Genomic DNA, 21,948 nt, shown 5'->3' with positions numbered 1-21,948 from the left:
TTTCTAGTGTTTGCTATGAATCCAGCGCCTATCCAAGTATTTTACATGTATTATCTCATTTAACCTTCACAACAATTCTCTGAAGTGGGTACTATTATTATCCCCATTTTAAGGATGAGAAAAACTGATCCACAGAGAGGTTAAGAAACCTGTTTAAGGTTACCCAGTCAGTAAGTAGCAGAGCAAGGATCCACAACTAGGTCTGCTGGACTGTATAATGTATGTTTTTAACCATTATCCTGTATCAATTTGGGATGTATTACAGGCTAGGGCCTATGTCTTGCACAGGTGTTTCTTAAACACCACTCTCATTTGATCCGCTCAGCAACTCTGAAAGTTAGCTCTTCTTATCCCTGTTTCCCATTGAGAATGATGAAGCTCAGAATGGGTAAGTAACCAGCCCAGTGGCCTACTGCAAAGTGGCATTTAAACCCATTTATGCATGTGCTCTGGCTTTGAAAATGTTTTTTGTCAGAACAAATATGTGATATTTGCTATTCCGTGCAGCTTTAACTGATCATTCAACAAACACTTACTGAGGGCCTGTTAAGGGCCAGAAACTGTTCTAGGCACTGAGGAGACAGAAGTGAATAGGCAGCTGGAAACGCTGTCCTCACAGAACTTACCTTCTAGTAAAATATAAAGCATTTAAAAACAAACTGACAAACAAAGAAATCCCCCCAACCACTGCAAAGTGCTTGACCAAGAAGCCACAGAGGCATCTGGTGGGGAGTGAAGGGGCAGGGCTCTCCGAGGAGAGGACGTCTGAGCTGACGGAGGTGCTCCAGCCTCGGAGATGCTTCTGCTGACTTAATCCCAAGTCAGTAACGACACGAAGACCCTGACTGCCTGCTTAGAGCTTTAGATTGGGAGCCCAGTGATGGGGAAGAGTTTTCCCACTTGCAGTGAGTTTTGAGTCCCTGAGTTGTTAGCCATCAGCCCACATAGGATGCCACGTGGGGAAGGGGAAAAACGGCAGAGTAAAACTGACAGTATGGCGGGCGCTTCCCTTGTCCCTCCAGCCTCCATCTGGGTTTGGAGGTTGATCCTCTCCTTGTAAACATGTGTTTCAATTTTGGTTTCTTCTCAATTAAACCAAAGACTCTGCATGGAAACCAAAGTGGGATTTTCCCTCCAGATGGGGACTCACTCTTCTGATGTGACCATAAAGTGCCAACTTACACTGATATGGAAGGACTTCTGTTGTGTAAAATGGTTTCTTGATGGGCACTTTGCCTCTGGAGTTCATTCTTTCCCAGACTTCCTCCCCCTCACGGCACCGCTTACTTACAGTGTACACACTTCATCATGTAATTCTAACAATTCCATTACTCACAGTGTACACACTTCATCATGTAATTCTAACAACTCCATGGAGCAGATACGATTTCTGCCATTTAACAAGTAAGGAACTAAAGTTTAGGGAGGGAACTAAGGTCACAGGACACGGGAGTAGTCTCACAGAGCTGGGTTGCAAGTGCAGGTCTGACTCTAGAACCTTCTGCATTATTCCAATACCACATGGAGTTTCCCATCTCCTTCCCAAATCTTCACGCCAGATCACAGCAATTTTAGCCCCTCTGACTTCACGAAGCACCGCGATGAAACAGCCCCCAAAGTCCAGCTCAGTCTCCTCCCACACAGCGACAGCCACGCAACCCCCTTCAGAAATGCTCTGTGATCAACAAATCACAGAAAACAGTCACTGCTAGTACGAATGACCATACAACCAGAAAAGGTAAAATACATGAAAACATAAATGAGGAGGGAAACAGTTCTTCCCGTGAGGTATTTCTCATCCTCTGTCTACGTCTGGTAATGGTTCCGCCATTATCCGTTCTGTAAGATCAGCAGAGAATAGATGGAAAGAATGTTCAGTTAAGCACAGAATTGCCAGATACCTTTCAGGTAGCCGAACGAGTGAGAAAATGCAAGGATTTTCACCTCCTGAAATTTACTGTGAAACTGAAAGGATTCAACCTATACAATGTCTAAACCACAATGATTCTATTGTTGGAAATCAAAGGTTTGAAAGTAACATAAAACTGAAGTATCAACAGAAGCAGACACTGCTGTTAGTCAGAAAAGCTGGGCTGTGCAGGGAAGTGGCCCCTGGTGCTGGGCAGGGGGACGTAGCACTACGGCAGCCGCCATAACACCCACGTTGTAAGGCAGGTAAGGCATGGGAACCACCAAGACTTTTATTTTGAAAACAACTCCTCATTTAGTTCACGTTAGAAAAGACGACACCTGTGAGCTCTGGGCATCTCTCTATTGTAAGAAAAAGTGATGAGACGCAGCTGAGGGCCGGACTGGTGCTCACAGCTAAGCTCGGTATTCTCCTGTCAAGGGCAGACAGCTCCAAAGGACACCAAGACCAGGCAAGGCTACTCTGTGACCACGGGCAAGACAGAAAGAAAAACAAAACACAAAAAACACTCCACAATCATGTCTGAACACAAAAACATGAATACTGTACAAACCATGAAAATGATCAAATACCCCCCTCCTCTGGCTAACAAGATGACTGCTGTGTCTCTTATCGATCATAGTTTTAACCTCACTCTGTTCTTCTTGCCTTCCAGATAAGAATTATTAAGACACCCAATCAGAGAAATAGCCCAACATCCAATCCAGAGCAAAGTCCGCTTGCTTGCCCTCTGCCCCGAATCACCTAACCCAGGGCCAAGTCCTATCATAAGGTCTTGGTAACACCTTGCTGAGATGCCCCCTGCTTCCCATGGTATCTGTTCTTTCTTAGGGCAGGGAATTAATAAATCTAACATACTGTTAAAAAAGTAGGTGTATGTCTGGGGGTCACTGGCTGAAACGCACTATTTGTCAGGCAGAGGCTTGGGGTACATCAGGCGTGCTGGGGACGCCACAGTGGGCAGCCTCACTGTCCGCGACTCGGGAGACATGCAGAGAGAGCCGACCGGCTGTGAACAACAGCTATGTAAACGCAGAGGAACTGTGCTCATTTCATAATGATCCTAGGCCTCTCATCTTTCTCACACTGGACAGTGGCTCAACTGTGATTCAGTCATCAGAAAGCATTTCTACATTTCCGATGACAATTTTACAGGGCGAAAGAAACGGTGGTGTTACACCGTGAGATTCCTGGTATCTTCCAGGTGTCACCATAAGAACAGTCACATCATCTTAGTGTCTTTGTCCTCAGAAATTGATTTTGCAAATAGATGTAACAAACTGAGGTGCTCACATTGCTACACTTCATGACTGCAGGTGGGGGGCATTCTTTTGTCCTCCCCGGGCTCTTAAAGCAGACCTGAAACGTGCTGGAAGGCGCCATCACTGTGGCCAACTGTCCTCGTCGCCACCACCGCTTTCATTCACCACGGTACCACCTAACATTTCGGAGTGCTTCCCTCTGTACCAGAGGCCGTGTGATGTCCATGATCTCATTTAACCGTCAGGTCAACTCCTGGAAGATGGTGGTATTATTTGTCTTCATTTGTCAGTGATAAAGGACACTGACAGTGACATTAACTCCAAAGGAACAAAGCCAGGATTCGAGACCAGGATGAAGCGCCCCAGGCCCATGCTCTAAGCTTCCACACTATCTTTATCCATCTTAATAATGCTCTAGCCAGTGACTTGAAAATGGGGAAGAAGTGGTCTTGGGCTGCTGCCTGCTCTAGTACGTTCAAGAAAACGTCCGAGAAACTTCTCAGGTTCTTACACCTAAAGGTAGTCGTTTTATTCTTGAAAGCTTTACTGTTTTATTAGAGGATTTCACTTGTTTTCATTAATTACAGTTACTCCTTGAAATGACAGACTACTGAGATGATTAGCAGAAATGTTTCCAAGTAGATGATAACATTCTCTGAAATTAGTGACCCAAAATGCACCTCTCATCAATCAACGAAAACAAAACAAAAAACTCATCTATTTGGGGCTAATATCGGCCGATTTTCTGAGAATTCAGTGAATAATACAGTGAATGTGAAGCACGTGTGAAATATCATGGGAGATGAAGAATTCAATTAGACGTTGATTCTGTTGCCTTCAAGTAACTGAACAGTATAATAGGGGAGATCTGAGACATAAACATACCTTTTGATACAAGCAAGAAAGTACCAAGAATCTTAAAAGAAGTGGAGGTGAAATCTCATGGACATTCCAGAACAAAGTGTGCAGAAGACCCAGCTGTATTTCAAGCTCAGAGTGTGCTGAGGATTAAGAGAAGGAGGCTGCCCTGAAAGACACTCTAGTATAGACTGAGGCTTTGCCACTCACTGGCTACATGACCTTCTTTATCCTCCCCAAGACTTAACTTTCTCACCTGTAAAATGGAGATAATAATAGAAGTCACCTCTAAAGCTGGCTGGAGGAGTAAATGGCATGATATATCTAGCCTTTCACTCATGCCTGGCACTCAGTAGACACCCAGTAAATGTGAGACAGCAGTAGTACTATGTGAAAGCCTACGGAATTGCCAATATTCCACCATTTTTGACCTACGACAATGACAGGTTCAACCTGATGGTAATGGCATCTGGCTTCAAGTACAGTAACAAGCACCCTTCTGCTCCACGTAACTCATCAGACAGAGACTGATGTGATCACTTCCTGTTACCTCCACAGCCTTTTCTGCTGGGCTGCCGTCCGCGTTACAAGGAGGGCTTGGAGGAGCTGAGCACCGCGTCACACGTGGGAGAGCCGCTATCAGAACCCTCTGGCTGCCCGAGAGCGGGGTCTGCCCACGACGTGCACATTTACACTGAACGCTTCCAGCGGGGCTGGGGTGGCAGCAACGGGGGGTTCCGCCCACGTTAGAGACCTCCAGAGACTCTGGCTCTTGTGGAGCAAAAGTGCTTGGCGGCATTTGGGCATGAGATGCAAAGCAGTAACAGGCCAGATTCCGGAAAACCTGGCCCCGGGTTATAAGCTACAGTGGTCCCGGTAACTCTTTGTGGGTGGCGCCTATACACGTGTACCAATAAGAGTGAGTTCTGGAGGCCAAATGTACACTTCGCCACTGAGCATCACCCCGTCCTGACTCACTGCTGCCTTTTCCTGGTGCCACACACCCCAACCCCACACGGCTACCACCACACACACCACTAATATTCCTCTCTCTGCGGTGATAAAACTAATCTCTAGAACATCTCGTGACAGGCAGAAATTTCTGCTGTTACCCATCATTTTTAGAATAATTATTTTAACATTTTTATAAATAGGATTTAACCTTATATAAGTTAGAAAGTAGGTATCTGTGTCTTTCACGTGAAAACATTTGACACTTTTTGTTGATAAACTCAAACACAAGGTCCAAATCTTGCAGCTATTTTAAGAGCAAGGAAGATCGAAACGCAACTGGATGCTTGCTTAGAACGCTGCCCTAGGCAGCTCGATCGGCGTGAGGAGGTTTGTAGAGCTGTGTTTCTGGATTTTAAAAATCAGCGGATAATTCCTTTGGCGCAAACACCATGTATATTGGTGTGTGCCGGTACTAATGTGTCCTACTGAAACCCACCTTTCTGTACGTGCCTACGTATTCAACTATACCTCCAGGCAGAGTTTCATACAGCAATGTAAACATATGCTCTTTGAGGGCAAGAAGTGTCTCATTCACCTTGATATTCTATATAACACCTAGCACTGTCCCCAGCATGTATCAGGAATTAAATAAATGTATACTGAATTAAATAGGAAGCTCAGGGACAATAAATGTTAATTTTCACATGAAAATGCACTACATCAGTGACTCTTGGTGTTAGCTTGAAAATAAAAATCATAATAGTTGCAGGAAATCAACTCAAGAATGTCAGGTTAACTTTCCGGTAAAGTGAAGCTGAATTACACTCTCTCCTTGACAAGAACATAATATTCTAAGATTTAACAGTCAACATGAGACGAAATACACTTAATTTAAAATGTAAGCCCCTCTATTTCCACAAGCTGTGGGGAATCCATTCCTTATGGGTTAATGCCACAGGTAAACCACAGTCACGGGCAATGGGAGGGATGCTTGTATCCGCAGAGATGTTGACATAAAACTCTGTTTGTCCACAGCTGATGGCTCGGTAGGGCTAAGTGATTAAGCAGGAGATCCTGAAAAAGCAAACATGGGTTCCACCTGAAAGTACCAAGAATGAAAAGGTGCCCTGAGCTTTGCTCTGACTCTGGAAGCTGGAGTGGAAAGACAAGAGTCCCCAAGAGCAGGGCTCACAAACGCACAGCACACAAACGCCCAATCTGTGGGGCATGGCTGGCACCATGTGCATTTAATTAGAGCCCTGAGTAAGTAGGGATGACAACAGCTACTTCCTGTTAGTTTACAAACTTGTTTTTATACACTGTCGTTCTGCACGTTTCCATTAAAGACAAGTCTGGATTACCGACGCAGGTAAGGGTTCCGGAAAGAAAACCATCACTAGTTCTACTGTGAGTTTTAAATTGTTTGTATGATACAATTAAACCTTTAAGAGAACTTGGTCAAGCAGGCTCACCACGATAACCTTTCCCTTGAATGTAAGCTCTTCAGTTGGGTATCAGGGTCATACCACCTCATAGGCTGATTTTTAGAGCCCTGCAACGACCCATCCAAACTTCAGTCGTAATAGTTCCAGCACCCTTTCAAAGGTGTAATTCTATAGTTTAACTCACAGGCCTGTAAGCATGGCCACACCCTGAAACTCTTCTTTCCTCAGATCACTTCTATACTGCAGATCTCAAGTCTCTAAAATGCCCCTCGTGGACCACAATCTCCTAGTCTTCAATTTCTCCACGGTCCCCACTCCCCACTTTTGCTCTCACTGCAACCTCCAGCCTCTGGAGGTTTCCCTAAGGCTTGGTTCACTGGTATTCACTGGACTCCATGGGCAGCCATTTCAAACTAGCTGTCTCCAGGAATGAGAAAAATACCGCCGTTTTACGGAGACTTTCACAATTCAGAAAGGGCTGTCTCAGGCCTCCTCTTATTTGATTTCACGTGCAATACGTCTTCTTTTTCTTCCTCTTAAAAGAGTAGCAGAGGGGACTTTGCGAGGCCCCAGGAAGCTTGCTGACTGGAGTGAGCTATTTGTAATTTTATCCTGCCTGCCTCAGTGGCTCACAGCGGCAAGAGGGTAGCCCATGCTCGAGGGTTACCTGCGACCATGCCTCAGCACACTCTGCCTCGGTAGCATCAGATGCCAACCAAATAAGCAGCTCTAGCCTGCAAAGCAATACAAGCTCTATGGAGCAGTCAACAGTGCATGCCAGCAGGGAGGCAGTCAGAAAAACAACAGTTGTGTTGAACCAAAGCTCTCCACGGAGCTGGCTCAGAAGACGAAGTTAAAATAAGTCCAACAGAACCTAACCATGACTAAAATGGGTATGTGTCTTTTTGCTTCCAGCCACCTTGAAAAAGTAACAACGATGCAATACTACAAATCTTCAGTTAATTAATTCAAGTTTTTGGCAGCAAGCTTCTTACCCCCAGCCTGCATTGTGTACCATCTGTCTACGTGAACATTCAGTTCTCACCCACAACCTGCTTCCTAACCCTTGGTATAAATGTATCTCCTCAAAACCCAGGAAAATGCTCTGTTGGGGGTGGGGGGAAGGACTTATATTTTCAATAAACTGATCTCATTACTTTACAATCTGCTGCTGCCACCTCCTGTGTTCATGAAGCAGCATCTCTCCATCCGTGAACAAGAGTTAAGTGTTTAAGAGGAAGAATTCTCACTGGTCAATCAGATGGCAAACTTTCTGCACACAGAGAAAGAAAAGCTTAATTCTGTTACCTCTAACTGACTTCGCCTCTCAGCAATCACACGTTCATCCTTGTTTCCAAATAGTTTCTTTGGAGGGAATTCAAGAGTCGCGAGCTGAAATACATATTTTATAAGAGAGGCATTAATATCACACCTGTGAACTTTGGGCTATTATTAATCCATTATTTGGAATCTCTATCATGGTGGGGGGGGGAAGAGAAAGAGGTTGGAAGTTTAAAGATGGTAGGGCCTGCCTTGCTTAGCCACCAACCGTGTGACCTTGAACAGACCAGGCAAGGCTCCACAAGGGTCACCCGAGAGGCAGGATGATGGGGCCTCAAAGGAAAGCCAGACTTGAGTCTCAGTGTTTTGTCCCAGACGACGTAGTAGACTCTTTGCCAGGTGGTGTTTCACATGTTTTATTTTTTAAAACACAAGTTTGTTCTTCTTTTAGTCTCCTTCTAATACTAGAATTCAATTATATTTGTGTTGACATAAGAATTTGAAAACTCAACAAGCATACTACCTGAACATTTTGTAAAAGAGTTCTGTAAACTTTCCGTATTGCCTTTTCTCAAATACTACTGCAAATGCAGATGGCCCATGTGAAAAGAAGGCTTCTCTTTCAATCTTTTCTCCTTGTCTCCTGGAGAATAAAGGTTTAGAATTGGCTGTAGCCAGGTCTTGGAATTTCATAGGTATTTTCCTTATGCTTCTTTTCTTGGAAGTATAAAAATCATAACGAAAAGGTAAGTTTTCTTATAGACTCCAAGGCAAGAAAGAGCTCTATAATCTGCCAGAAACCTGACCAGCTCGCGTGGATTTGGTTGAATGAACGCTGAGCGGTAATAATCGCTGGTGTTGATGAAATTCACTATTTCCTTCCTTCCTCGCCCTGTCGGGTTCAGACACACTGAGAGGTCAACAAAGAGTTATCAAGAAAAAAAAAAAAAAGAATATTTCTCCCACAATATAGGTCACAATGTGCCACAAAATTCCTACTTTATACATACGCAAAGCTTGGCTGATTTAAATTTATATTGCCACAGTGGGAATCAAAAATTAAGAACTAACATCTGTATGTATAGGACTTTGAAAACTTAGTACCAAAGGAGAATATACATACAGCAAAATGCACATATCCTAAGTGAACAACTGGTGAATTTTCAACATCTCAACACACTGTAACCACCACCCAGATCAAAGGAGAACACCCCCGGCTGCCCAGGAACCCCTGGCACTCCCCTCCTGCCTTGTAAAAGGCTGGCGCTAGCCTGACTTCTAACAGCATGGTTTAGTTTTTCACATTTTTCAGCTTCATCATATGGCACGAACCCTTTTGTGTCCACCGTCATCGCTCTACCTCATGTGTGCGAGGTCCACCCATGTTGCCATGTGTGGCAACAGTTTGCTCATTCCTGTGGCTACAGCATCCCACCATGTGAACATTCCACCACTGGTCTGTTCAGTCTCTGGCTATTGGGCTTTTGGCTAGTTTCCACTTTCTGGCCCTTAGGCATTGTGCTGTTATGAACATTTTCCTATAGGTTTTCCATATGTTTCCTATGAACATATGTAGGGATTCCTGCTGGTCATAGTCTGAAGGGTGAAAATGCTAGGTCATATGGAATGCAAGTGTCCAGCTGTACCTGAAGTTATCAAATGGTTTCCCAAAGCAGTTTTACCACCAACACTCCCACCGGCAGTGACTGAGAGACGCAGTGGCTTCAGATCCTCACCAGCGCCTGGTGCCGTGGTCTTTTTCATCTTGGCAATGCTGCTGGGTATGCCGTGATTTCTACTGTGGTTCAGATTTGCATTTTCCTAATGAGCCATGATGTCGAGCATCTTTTCACATGCTCATTGACCATCTGGTTACTCATTTGGGGGAAGTGTCTGTTCAACTCTTTGGGCCATTTTTTATTGGGATATGCCTTTTTCTTATTAAGAGTCATTCTTCCTTTTCCCTCTCTTCGAGGTGTCTTTGATGACTTTAGAGCCCTTTTACAAAGTTAGTGGAAGTCAGAGGTTTGCTCCTTTCAAACTCAAGTGCTCTTTCTACCCCAAACCTTGGAGCGGGTGGGGTGTGGGACCTCCTTCTCCTTCTCTCACCAATGTTCCAATCTGGTTGCCTACAGGCAACTTTAAAATCTGTTCAAGGTAAAGTGAAAGGCCATGGGCACCGAAGTAAGACAGACTAGTTTGAATCTTGACCACTAACTAGCTAACTACTTTGTTTCTCTGAGCCTGAGTATTCTCTGCTGAAAAAAAACCACAGGCAATGGTAGTAAACGTTACCGGTTATCTGTGAAGATTTAGTGAAGCAATGACGAATGGGCCTTAGCTACACTTACTATTTACTAGAGATCTGGTAATTACTAAGAACGCAGCATGCCACATCCCTGGTTCCCTCTCCCCATCCCTGGAATGGTGATGTGGCTTCAGGGAGCAAAGGGGCTTCTGGAACCCTGACTTCACTGGCACGAACACACTTCCCGTATGTTGCAGGTTAGAGAAGACAGGTACCCAGAACGTGTCTTTTGGGCTTCGTCCAGCCTCGACTTCATCTTGTACAAATGTGTTCCCCCACCAAACGCAGTGATGCTGAAGGCTTGGCAAGCATGCTTTCACAGTTGGTTGTTTTGTCATTTTCTTCTGTGGCTGATGAGGTGACGTGGTTTCTGTTGGGGGAAACTTACAGTCATACTTGCATGCTCGCTCAGAACTGGTGCACTGAAGGGACCCTCTGGCAGCTGAACTAGGTGGGAAGCAAGCATTTACATTTCCTCGTAGTCAGTGGTGGTATGTACTCCACCCTGGGATGGAGGCTAGTATCTTGTGCTATGACGATCCACCCTGTGAAATAACGGTGTATAAATTATCTATAATACAGATTTTAGGAAGAAAAGGGCAACCTTAAATGGCACTGAGGCACATAATCACAGGACTATAATATTCAACAATTTAACTTCAGAGATAAAGAAACACAGGGTCAGAGGTCAGTGACTTAGAATGGTTCCAAGTCATGGGGTGGCTGAGTCAAGACGAGGAACCAGGACTGACTCTAGGTTTTCATAACAAGGCTGTAAAGTGTGTCTGCAGAGTATGGAAGACCCTTCTGAAGTCCTTGAGAACCCAAATAAAAGACAGTAACCCCTCCCAGTGTGTATTAACCAGGAAAATGATGGACAGCTGCTGGCAGTAGTCAACAGGCCCACCAGAAGCTGTCAACAAACCTCACTGAGGACCTGCACCAACAAGGGAACAGGAAAGTGACAGGGGTCAGTGACCACGGTGGGGAAAACAGGAACGGGATGGTCTGGAGGCAGGGTCCTGGGAAGTCTGTCCTGGGATTATTAGCTCCTGTCAACTGACTCCTCACAAAATAAAACATAAGAAGGATGGAGGTGAAGTGTTGGAGGGAGGGAGAGAAGGAACGGGAACAGAAGTTCCCACGTGATTCATGATAAATGCACCCAACGGGGTCCATGTCCTTTTGATGGGGCTGGGACATGAACAAACTGAAGGAGAAAGGTAAGGGCGTGAGGCAAGGTATTGCCTCCATTAAAATAATTATATTTACATCAGAAACAGCTTTCCAACCTCTTCCCTCTGACAGAATGGAAACTACCTCCATTTCTCCTTTTTAGAGAATCTTGACAGTGCTGTTTAGGCTTCGCTATCTGTAAGCTCTTAGGTTGAATGAGATGAAATGGCCAGTTCTGAAGTTAAAAATGGTTGAATATCAGCAATTCCATAAGGTTAAACCCCTTATAAAACTTCTGACATTTTAATTTAAACATCTTTATTGGAGTATAATTGCTTTACAATGGTGTGTTAGTTTCTGCTCTATAACAAAGTGAATCAGCTATACATATACATATATCCCCATATCCCCTCCCTCTTGCGTCTCCCTCCCACCCTCCCTATCCCACCCCTCTAGGTGGTCACAAAGGACCGAGCTGATCTCCCTGTGCTATGCAGCTGCTTCCCACTAGCTATCCATTTTACACTTGGTAGTGTATATATATCCATGCCACTCTCTCACTTCGTCCCAGCTTACCCTTCCCCCTCCCGAGTCCTCAAGTCCATTCTCTACGTCTGCATCTTTATTCCTGTCTTGACCCTAGGTTCTTCAGAACCATTTTTTTTTTTAGATTCAATATATATGTCTTAGCATATGGTATTTATTTTTCTCTTTCTGACTTACTTCACTCTGTATGACAGACTCTAGGTCCATCCATCTCACTACAAATAACTCAATTTCATTTCTTTTCATGGCTGAGTAATATTCCATTGTATATATGTGCCACATCTTCTTTATCCATTCATCTGTCGATGGACACTTAGGTTGCTTCCATGTCCTGGCTATTCTAAACAGAGCCGTAATGAACATTTTGGTACATGACTCTTTTTGAATTACGGTTTTCTCAGGGTATATGCCCAGTAGTGGGATTGCTGGGTCATAGGGTAGTTCTATTTGTAGTTTTTTAAGGAACCTCCATACTGTTCTCCATAGTGGCTGTATCAATTTACATTCCCACCAGCAGTGCAAGAGGGTTCCCTTTTCTCCACACCCTCTCCAGCATTTATTGTTTGTAGATTTTTTGATGATGGCCATTCTGATTGGTGTGAGGTGATACCTCACTGTAGTTTTTTTTTTTTTTTCCGGTACGCAGGCCTCTCACTGTTGTGGCCTCTCCCGTTGCGGAGCACAGACTCCGGACGCACAGGCTCAGCGGCCATGGCTCACGGGCCCAGCTGCTCCGCAGCATGTGGGATCTTACCGGACCGGGACACAAACCCGTGTCCCCTGCATCGGCAGGCGGACTCTTAACCACTGCGCCACCAGGGAAGCCCCTCACTGTAGTTTTGATTTGCATTTCTCTAATGATTAGTTGAGTATCCTTTCATGTGTTTGTTGGCAATCTGTATATCTTCCTTGGAGAAATGTCTATTTAGGTCTTCTGCCCATTTTAAAAATATGGAATGCTTCACTAATTTGCGTGTCATCCTTGCACAGGGGCCATGCTAATCTTCTCTGTATTGTTCTAATTTTAGTATATGTGCTGCCAAAGTGAGCACAAAACTTCTGACATTTTTAAATGACTACTAGGCCGAAGATAAGTTCCCAGCTGCTTTTACCCGCCAAGGGTAAATATTCTCAGTTGAGGGATTGTTGATTGGCTACATCTAAACCAATATTCTTTCAAAAGAATGTTCAAGCACTCAAAAATAAAACAGAACTAGAAATATCTTATATTTTAAAAACGCAACACTAAAATAGCCAAGGAGTTGGGGAAACAGTAACAGTACAGGTGGCACGGAAGCCATTTAGGGGCCAATAGTTGTTGACACAGAAGGGATTAGGTTGCTACTCTCAACAACAGCCTGTCTTTTGAAAAGAAAAAAAAAATAAGACCATCATAGTCTTTACTTGGATTAAAGAGCGCAGGAACTGCTGCTTCATTCTTACTATAAAATCCTTATAATCCTTTATATCTTCACTATTATATAAATCCTTAGAAGGGTTTAGAAATCTGGGGTAGAAGAGCGGCCTGAACTTTTTCTCTCCCCAGGTACAAAGTGACCACCTCATTTATTTTGAAACAGAACAGCAAAAGCAATCCTCTGTAGGGTTCATTTCCGGATTGTGAATTATTTAAAGTGTCCATATGTTTTTAAAAACGTACAATTTACCAAGATAGAAAGAGCCACTGGTCAGGACAAATAATGTGCCTGGAGAGCCAACAAAAGGAAAAGATCTCGTCTATTTTGCAGAAAGCGCTGCTGTCTGAAAAGTAATATTTCCAACAAATTAAGAATACAAGAGAGGCTCAGAGAGCGGGTGACTGTCCCTGACTTTTCCCCTCATGCCCTACATACACTGACATCTATTGTTTGTTTGTTTGGCTTCTTAACCTAACAGCAAATTGAAAATAAAATCAATGATATAATTTGTACATTTACATTTCTTCTCAAGTTCTTTTTGGTTAAATTTTTTTTCATTTTTATCGCTTCATTTTTGAATCTAGCAGATGGTCGAGATCTGATTTCCATGAGAAATGCTGTCAGGAACGGTAGAAGGCATCCGTGGGTGGAGGAGAGATTCCTCTTTGATTTCCTTTGTAACCTCTGACAAAGGAAATACAGTGTCCTACATTTCTAAAAATTAAAGTTCCTGAAGTTCCATATTCCTCACACCTACTCAATTCTAAAGGAACTCAGATAAATATTTCTGATTTATATAAAAATGATCAAGATACTTGGGACTCAGTAATGAGGAAAAAATCATTTTCTTTCTTTTTATAAGATTTCATTTTCTGTCAGAACCAGCTTGCTAGTTTCTACCCGAAAAGTATGTTGGGATTTTTTATCGGGATTGTACTGAATATACAGGTCATTTTGGCAAAAAGTGACATCATAGAGTCAAGTACACCATTCCATGAAAAAGTAAAAAGATTTCATTTTCATAAAGAGCAAAACCCATCATTTCCCCCTTATAACTTTCACGGATAAAGTCTCATGTTAAAAAAGTATGATTACAAACCGTAACACCTGATGGAGCAGCTCGGGTTAAATACGGTGGAGTAAAGCCTTTATTTGCATCCCTTCACACCTTCAAAAGCACCAAGAACGACAAGAGATGAAAAGCAGAGTTCCCTGTCAATCCCTGAAACTAACACAACATTGTAAATCAACTATACTCCAATAAAAATTAAAAAAAGTAAAGACTCTGACTCCAAAGTAGGAAACCACTGCAGCCCACAAGCAGGCCAGCAGCCGCTGGGAGCCCAGCCTCCCTGTCCTCCTCTCCAGGCCACAGGCCACAAGCTGTCCACCAGGGTCGGCATCCAAGCCCCCAGCTATTGCATGACGCTGATGTTAAAGACTAAAGCTGGGGACAAGGAGAAGGTGGGGGGAACCCACAGCAAAGAGGAGGGCAGTAGGGGCCTGTGCGGGGAGAACCCAGAGCTGCTCAAGGTGTTGGCAGAGAAAACAGGCCAGAGGCAGGCACCTGGCTTTACTGCCACAGACAGTGACCCACTGCCCCCGCGAACACCAGAAAATAAGATGTGCCTCGATGCAAAGGGAAAAACTGGTGGAAAAAAATTCAGAAAAATTCCAGGCAAAGGTTTAGGCGTGTGGTAGCTTGCTGCCTCCCCCTCCCCAGGGTCTGTCCCTTCCTTGTCCCCATGATTCACTGGTGTTTTCCCCTAAAATTAGTCCATTTCACTTAAAGATGAGAAATAATTAGAAGGAACTGAAACTGAACTATGAATAAAAAGGGTAGGTGAAGAGATACTGAATAAAAGAGAAGCAAAAGGCAGATAAAGAAGAGGTACAAGGACTGACCAAAGACAAGAAGAACTCAGGGAAGAAATTATCCACAGTCTTAAGGAACCACAAACGCCCATAAAAAAGAACCGAAAGCAGGAAGCAATACACAGGTTGAAAGAAGAGACTACAGTGGGGGGAAAAGAGCAGAAAACTGAGCCAGCTCATGGAGAAATGGCTAATTCCAGGACTGGGATGGGGACCGCGTAAGATGAGCCCAAAGCATCTTGTAGTGCCAGAGATCAAGAAAGTGCTCAAAACCAAAAGCACATTGGGGATTCCCTGGTAGTGCAGTGGTTAAGAATCCGCCTGCCAACGCAGGGGACACAGGTTCGAGCACTGGTCCAGGAAGATCCCACATGCCACGGAGCAGCTAAGCCCGTGCACCACAACTACTGAAGCCTGTGCGCCTATGGCTTGTGCTCTGCAACATGAGAAGCCACCGCAATGAGAAGCCCGCTCACTGCAACAAAGAGTAGCCCCCTGCTCACGGCAACTAGAGAAAGCCCGTGCACAGCAACGAAGACCCAACGCGGCCAAAAATAAATAAATAAAATAAATTTAAAAACTTTTAAAAATTAAAAAAAGAAGAGATGGAAGATGTATTTAAAACCAAAAGCACAATGATGGGAGTGTGTCACAGGGACACAGGTGCCAATGCAAAGAGTTGCTGCATACAGCCTAAGTTGGAAAAACGTGAAAAACAAAATTTTTAAAAATGTATTGCCTTAAACCCCAATATATGATGAAATAAACAAGTAAATAAATAAATGGGGAAGAAGAAACAAGCCACCCATTCAGAAGAATTCCAAGTAACTAATGTAGATACCTCACCCTCCAGGAAGTGGGGGCATCTCTCTCCACCCCTAAAACGTGGGCTCTGCAGAATGTGTGCTGTGCAGTGCCTTCCTTTCCAAGAGAACAGTATAGAAAGGGGGGAACCAAGGAACCTCACAGGGGAGAAACCTCAGCCAGGAGATCAAGGTCAATCTCAACAGGGATAAGTCACACTGATGGTGTGTGTGTCCTTCATATGATGTGATGATAATGACACTTTACCTCCGTGGTTTTTCTCCCCCAAACACAAATGTCTAATCATGAGAAAAACAGGCATATCCCAATTGGGAACATTCTCTAAAATACCTGACCATCATTCCTCACAATATCAAGGTCATTAAATATAAGGAAAGTCTGAGAAACTTTCACAGCGAAAGGGAGCCTAAGGAAACATAGTGACTGAATGTAATGTGGTATCCTGGATGGGATACTGGAACAGAAAAAGGACATTAGGTAAAAATTAAGGAAATCTCAAAAGTACAGACTTTAGTTAATAATAATAATAATGTATCAGTGTTGGTTCACTAGTGGTGACAAATGCCCTATACTCATGTGAACTGTTAACAGGGAAAGTGGGTATGGGATATATGAAAACTCTGTATTACCTTCACATTATTTTTCTGTAAAACTAAAACTATTCAAATAGGATTTCTGGTTTCTGATCTGATACGTAAGGAGCTTAGAAGTTGTGACGTCTGTCCTCACAAGAAAAAAAAACTGAGAAAACTGAAAATCAAGAGCTCTTCCCGGATCCATCAGAGAATTAAGGCCACAGGGCAAACTACTGTCCCCCATCCGGAGAGACAGACAGGCAGAAACAGAGAAGCACGGCTTAGCTGGTGCTGAAGCTCACAACTGCAGCCAGTTTTTGTAGGAACAATTTAAACTGCAATCGACGAACTGCTGGAGGCTCAGTGTAGCCTAGTATGAGCGTTAAAAAAAACTCCAGAGGAGCTGCGTTTTCCATAACTTTTGTGACGTTTACCTCCAGAAGTTCCACCAGATTCTCACTGTGAAGAAGAATCCCTTTGGTTCTGCAGAAGGTGCTGGGGGCGGGGATGGTGGGGTGGTAACCTTCTGAAATACACCCAGAGTGCTCTGCCCTCAAGGGAAACTGTTTTCCCAGAATCTAACCACTTTGGGTTTTACCAAAGCCCAACTGTTCGGTGGGCGGGGGAGTGGAATGCCCCCTGCAGGTTTCACTAAGAGACTGAGACCTAATCACAGGCCTACAGACCCTCCAACACACACATCCCACCACCACGCCAACAGGGCTCCTGCAAGACAACGGGACTGCAGCTAAAGGAAGCGCGAGCCTCAGGCTCTATTTAAGAAGCTTCTGGGAAAACCCAAAGACAATAGCAGAAACACAAACAAGGGCACTTGAGGACATTTTTGCCACTGACACCACAGCCAGGGCAACTGTAGCCTATATGGTAGCCAGATAAATACAAAACTGCATGCTAAAAACCTATCTACCTCAGCTCCATTCACATGACACACCATCTTTCAACAAAAATTACAATGCATGCTAAAAGGCAAAAAACAGTCTGCGACTATTCTAAAATGAAAAAAGCTGATTGAAAAAAGGAAATCCAGTGCCTCCACACCCTGCACCCCTGCCCCCTCCTCCCCCACTGTCTACATGCTCCAAAAAAAAAAAAAAAAAATGAGCAAGAAGAACTCAAGAAAGAGATGAGAGAAACAAAAACAGGAGAAGAAAAACAGTAGTAGAAAGTCCCAGTAGAGGAAACAAGAGTAGCATGAAGACAATAAAAACACAGGTTAGCCTATGGCATATAGAGCAGAGAAAATAACAAGGCAAAATGAAAAATGCTAAGGGAAATGAAACGTGACCCAAGAGGTTTATAAGTAACAGAGAAATGTCTTTAAAGTGTGCAGTCCACAGGCAGACGTTCTCAAGCGCATAAGAACTCAGGTAAAACACATCAAGGTGAACCTTTCAAAAACGTACAGGATGACCAAAAATATCCAACCAAGAGACAGCACGATGCAAGGATCTCAGGAACGAAGAAACCACTGTAAATACCACCTCTACTTAAACCCACAACTAAGACAGAATGATGCATGATTTATGTATAAAAAAGGAAACTACACATAATTTATGTATAAAAGAATGTGCTATATCGTGACTTTATAAAATATAATTTTTAAAATTGGGTAGGTGGGAGTAAATAAAATGTGATAATCTTATCTTTGTTATGAGTCAATTGATTATTTTTTTAATTTAATTTTTTTATACAGGTTCTTATTAGTTATCTATTTTATACATATTAGTGTATAAAATATTATACATATTTTATTATACACTAATTTATACATAATAGTGTATAAAATATTATACACTAATATACATACATATTAGTGTCAACCTCCAGATTCAACCCACCACCACCCCACCCCCGACTTTGACCGTTTGGTTAATAAGTCTGTTCTCTACATCTTTGTTTCTATTTCTGCCTTGCAAACCGGTTCATCTGCACCATTTTTCTAAATTCCATATATATGTGTTAATATACGATATTTGTTTTTCTCTTTCTGACTTATTTCACTCTGTATGACAGTCCCTAGGTCCATCCATGTCTCTACAAATGACCCAGTTTGGTTCCCCTTTATGGCTGAGTAATATTCCATTGTATATATGTACCACATCTTCTTTAATCATTCATCTGTCGACAGGCATTTAGGCTGCTTCCATGACCTGGCTATTGTAAATAGTGCTGCAATGAACACAGGGGTGCATGTGTCTTTTTGAATTATGGCTTTCTCTGGTATATGCCCAGTACTGGGACTGGTGGGTCATAAGGTAATTCTATTTTTAGTTTTCTAAGGAACCTCCATACTGTTCTCCATAGTGGCTGTATCAATTTACATTCCCACTAACAGTGTAAGAGGGTTCCCTTTTCTCCACATCCTCTCCAGCATTTGTTGTTTGTGGATTTTCTGGTGATGCCCATTCTAACTGGTGTGAGGTGATACCTCATTGTAGTTTTGATTTGCTTTTCTCTAATGATTAGTGATGCTGAGCAGCTTTTCATGTGCCTCGTGGCCATTGGTATGTCTTCTTTAGAGAAACGTCTATTTAAGTCTTCTACCCATTTTTGGATTGTGGTGTTCGTTTCTTTAATATTGAGCTTCATGAGCTGTTTATATATTTTGGAGATTAATCCTTCATCCGTTGATTTGTTTGCAAATATTTTCTCCCATTCTGAGGATTGTCTTTTCATCTTGTTCATAGTCTCCTTTGCTGCGAAAAAGCTTCTAAGTTTCATTAAGTCCCATTTGTTTGTTTTGTTTTGTTTTTATTTCCAATACTCTAGGAAGTGAGTCAAAAAAGATCCTGCTGTGACTTATGTCAAAGTGTGTTCTTCCTATGTTTTCCTCTAAGAGTTTTATGGTGTCTGGTCTCACATTTAGGTCTTTAATGTATTTTGCGATTATTTTTGTGTATGGTGTTAGGGAGTGTTCTAATTTCATTCTTTTACATGTAGCACTCCAGCCTTCCCAGCACCATTTATTGAAAAGACTGTCTTTTCTCCATTGTATATCCTTGCCTCCTTTGTCATAGATTAGTTGACCACAGGTGCGTGGGTTTATCTTTGGGCTTTCTCTCCTGTTCCACTGACCTATATTTCTGTTTTTGCACCAGTACCACACTGTCTTGATTACTGTGGCTTTGCAGTATAGCCTGAAGTCAGGGAGTCTGATTCCTCCAGCTCCGTCTTTTTTCCCTCAAGATTGCTTTGGCTCTTCAGGGTCTTTCTTTTGTGCTTCCATACATATTTTAAAAGTTTTTGTTCTAGTTCTGTAAAAAATACCATTGGTAATCTGATAGGGATTGCACTGAATCTGTAGATTACTTGGAGTAGTACAGTTATTTTCACAATATTGATTCTTTCAATCCAAGAACATGGTATCTCTCCATCTGTTTGTGTCATCTTTGATTTCTTTCATCAGTGTCTTATAGTTTTCTGAGTACAGGTCTTTTACCTCCTTAGGTAGGTTTATTCCGAGGTATTTTATTCTTTTTGTTGCAGTGGTGAATGGGATTGTTTCCTTAATTTGTCTTTCTGACTTTTCATTGTTAGTGTATAGGAATGCAAGAGATTTCTGTGGATTAATTTTGTATCCTGCAACTTTACCAAATTCATTGATTAGTTCTAGTAGTTTTCTGGTGGCATTTTTAGGATTCTCTATGTAGAGTATCATGTCAACTGTAAATAGTGACAGTTTTACTTCTTCTTTTCCATTTTGTATTCCTTTTATTTCTTTTTCTTCTCTAATTGCCATGGCTAGGACTTCCAAAACTATGTTGAATAAGAGTGGCAAGAGTGGACATCCTTGTCTTGTTCCTGATCTTAAAGGAAATGCTTTCAGTCTTTCACCATTGAAAATGTTTGCTGTAGCTTTGCCATATATGGCCTTTATTATGCTGAGGTAGGTTCCCTCTATGCCCACTTTCCAGAGAGTTTTTATCATAAATGGATGTTGAATTTTGTCAAAAGCTTTTTCTGCGTCTATTAAAATGATCATATGGTGTTTTTGTTTTTTTTTTGAAGTATGCGGGCCTCTCACTGTGTTGCCCCTCCCATTGCGGAGCACAGGATCTGGACGCACAGGCTCAGCGGCCATGGCTCACGGGCCTAGCTGCTCCATGGCATGTGGGATGTTCCCAGACCGGGCCACGAACCCGTGTCCCCGGCATCAGAGGCGGACTTTCAACCACTGCGCCACCAGGGAAGCCCGATCATATGGTTTTTATTCTTCAATTTGTTAATATGGTGTATCACACTGATTGATTTCAGTACATTGAAGAATCCTTGCATCTCTGGGATAAATCCGACTTGATCATGGTGTATGATCCATTTAATGTACTGTTGGATTGTTTGCTAGTATTTTGTTGAGGATTTTTGCATCTATATTCATCAGTGACATTGGTCTGTAATTCCTTTTTTTGTAGTATCTTTGTCTGGTTTTGCTATCAGGGTGATGGTGGCCTCATAGAATGAGTTTGGGAGTGTTCCTTCCTCTGCAATATTTTGGAAGAGTTTGAGAAGGACGGGTGTTAGCTCTTCTCTGTTTGATAGAATGCACCTGTGAAGCCATCTGGTCCTGGACTTTTGTTTGTTGGAAGATTTTTAAGCACAGTTTCAATTTCATTACTTGTGACTGGTCTGTTCATATTTTCTATTTCTTGCTGGTTCAGTCTTGGAAGGTTATACCTTTCTAAGAATTTGTCCATTTCTTCCAGGTTGTCCATTTTATTGGCAGAGTTGCTTGTAGTAGTCTCTTAGGATGCTTTCTATTTCTGCAGTGTCTGTTGTAACTTCTCCCTTTTCATTTCTAATTTTATTGATTTGAGTCGTCTCCCTCTTTTTCTTGATAAGTCTGGCTAATGGTTTATGAATTTTGTTTATCTTCTCAAAGAACCAGCTTTTAGTTTTACTGATCTTTGCTACTGTTTTCTTTGTTTCTATTTCATTTATTTCTGCTCTGATCTTTATGATTTCTTTCCTTCTGCTAACTTTGGGTTTTGTTTGTTCTTCTTTCTCCAGTTCCTTTAGGTGTAAGGTTAGATTGTTTATTTGAGATTTTTCTTGTTTCTTGAGGTGGGCTTGTATAGCTATAAACTTCCCTCTTAGAACTGCTTTTGCTGCATCCCATAGGTTTTGGATCATCCTGTTTTCATTGTCATTTGTCTCTAGGTATTTTTTGATTTCCTCTTTGATTTCTTCAGTGATCTCTTGGTTATTTAGTAACGTATTGTTTAGCCTCCATGTGTTTGTTCCTTTTTTTTCTCTGTAATTCATTTCTAATCTCATAGCGTTGCGGTCAGAAAAGATGCTTGATATGATTTCAAATTTCTTAAATTTACTGAGGCTTGATTTGTGACCCAAGATGGGATCTATCCTGGAAAATGTCCCCTGCGCACTTGAGAAGAAAGTGTAATCTGCTGTTTTTGGATGGAATGTCCTATAAATAGCAATTAAATCTATCTGGTCTATTGCGTCATTTAAAGCTTGCG

The 21,948-nt window shown here is 42.6% G+C and overlaps 1 protein-coding gene and 1 non-coding gene across 4 annotated transcripts in view; both read right to left on the bottom strand.

Annotated features, from left to right (window-relative positions):
• The window catches only part of KIF16B (kinesin family member 16B), a 275,553-nt gene that overhangs the window by 31,431 nt on the left and 222,174 nt on the right, over positions 1–21,948 (bottom strand). For 2 of the 3 annotated variants that reach the window (XM_060285362.1, XM_030872530.2), the window contains one exon: positions 7,758–7,841. The exons of the other annotated variant lie outside the window; for it this stretch is intronic. In XM_060285362.1, coding sequence (XP_060141345.1) covers positions 7,758–7,841 — 84 coding nt within the window. The remainder of the gene's footprint in view (positions 1–7,757; positions 7,842–21,948) is intronic. 3 annotated transcript variants of the gene reach the window in all.
• LOC115861667 (U6 spliceosomal RNA) lies at positions 12,706–12,812 on the bottom strand. Its single transcript, XR_004042854.1, has one exon. It is a non-coding gene; the product is annotated as a U6 spliceosomal RNA (small nuclear RNA).

This window comes from Globicephala melas, chromosome 15 (assembly GCF_963455315.2).
Source record: "Globicephala melas chromosome 15, mGloMel1.2, whole genome shotgun sequence".
Taxonomy (NCBI): domain Eukaryota; kingdom Metazoa; phylum Chordata; class Mammalia; order Artiodactyla; family Delphinidae; genus Globicephala; species Globicephala melas.
Note: the sequence above shows the minus strand (reverse complement) of the source record. Positions and strands in the feature narration are given on the sequence as shown.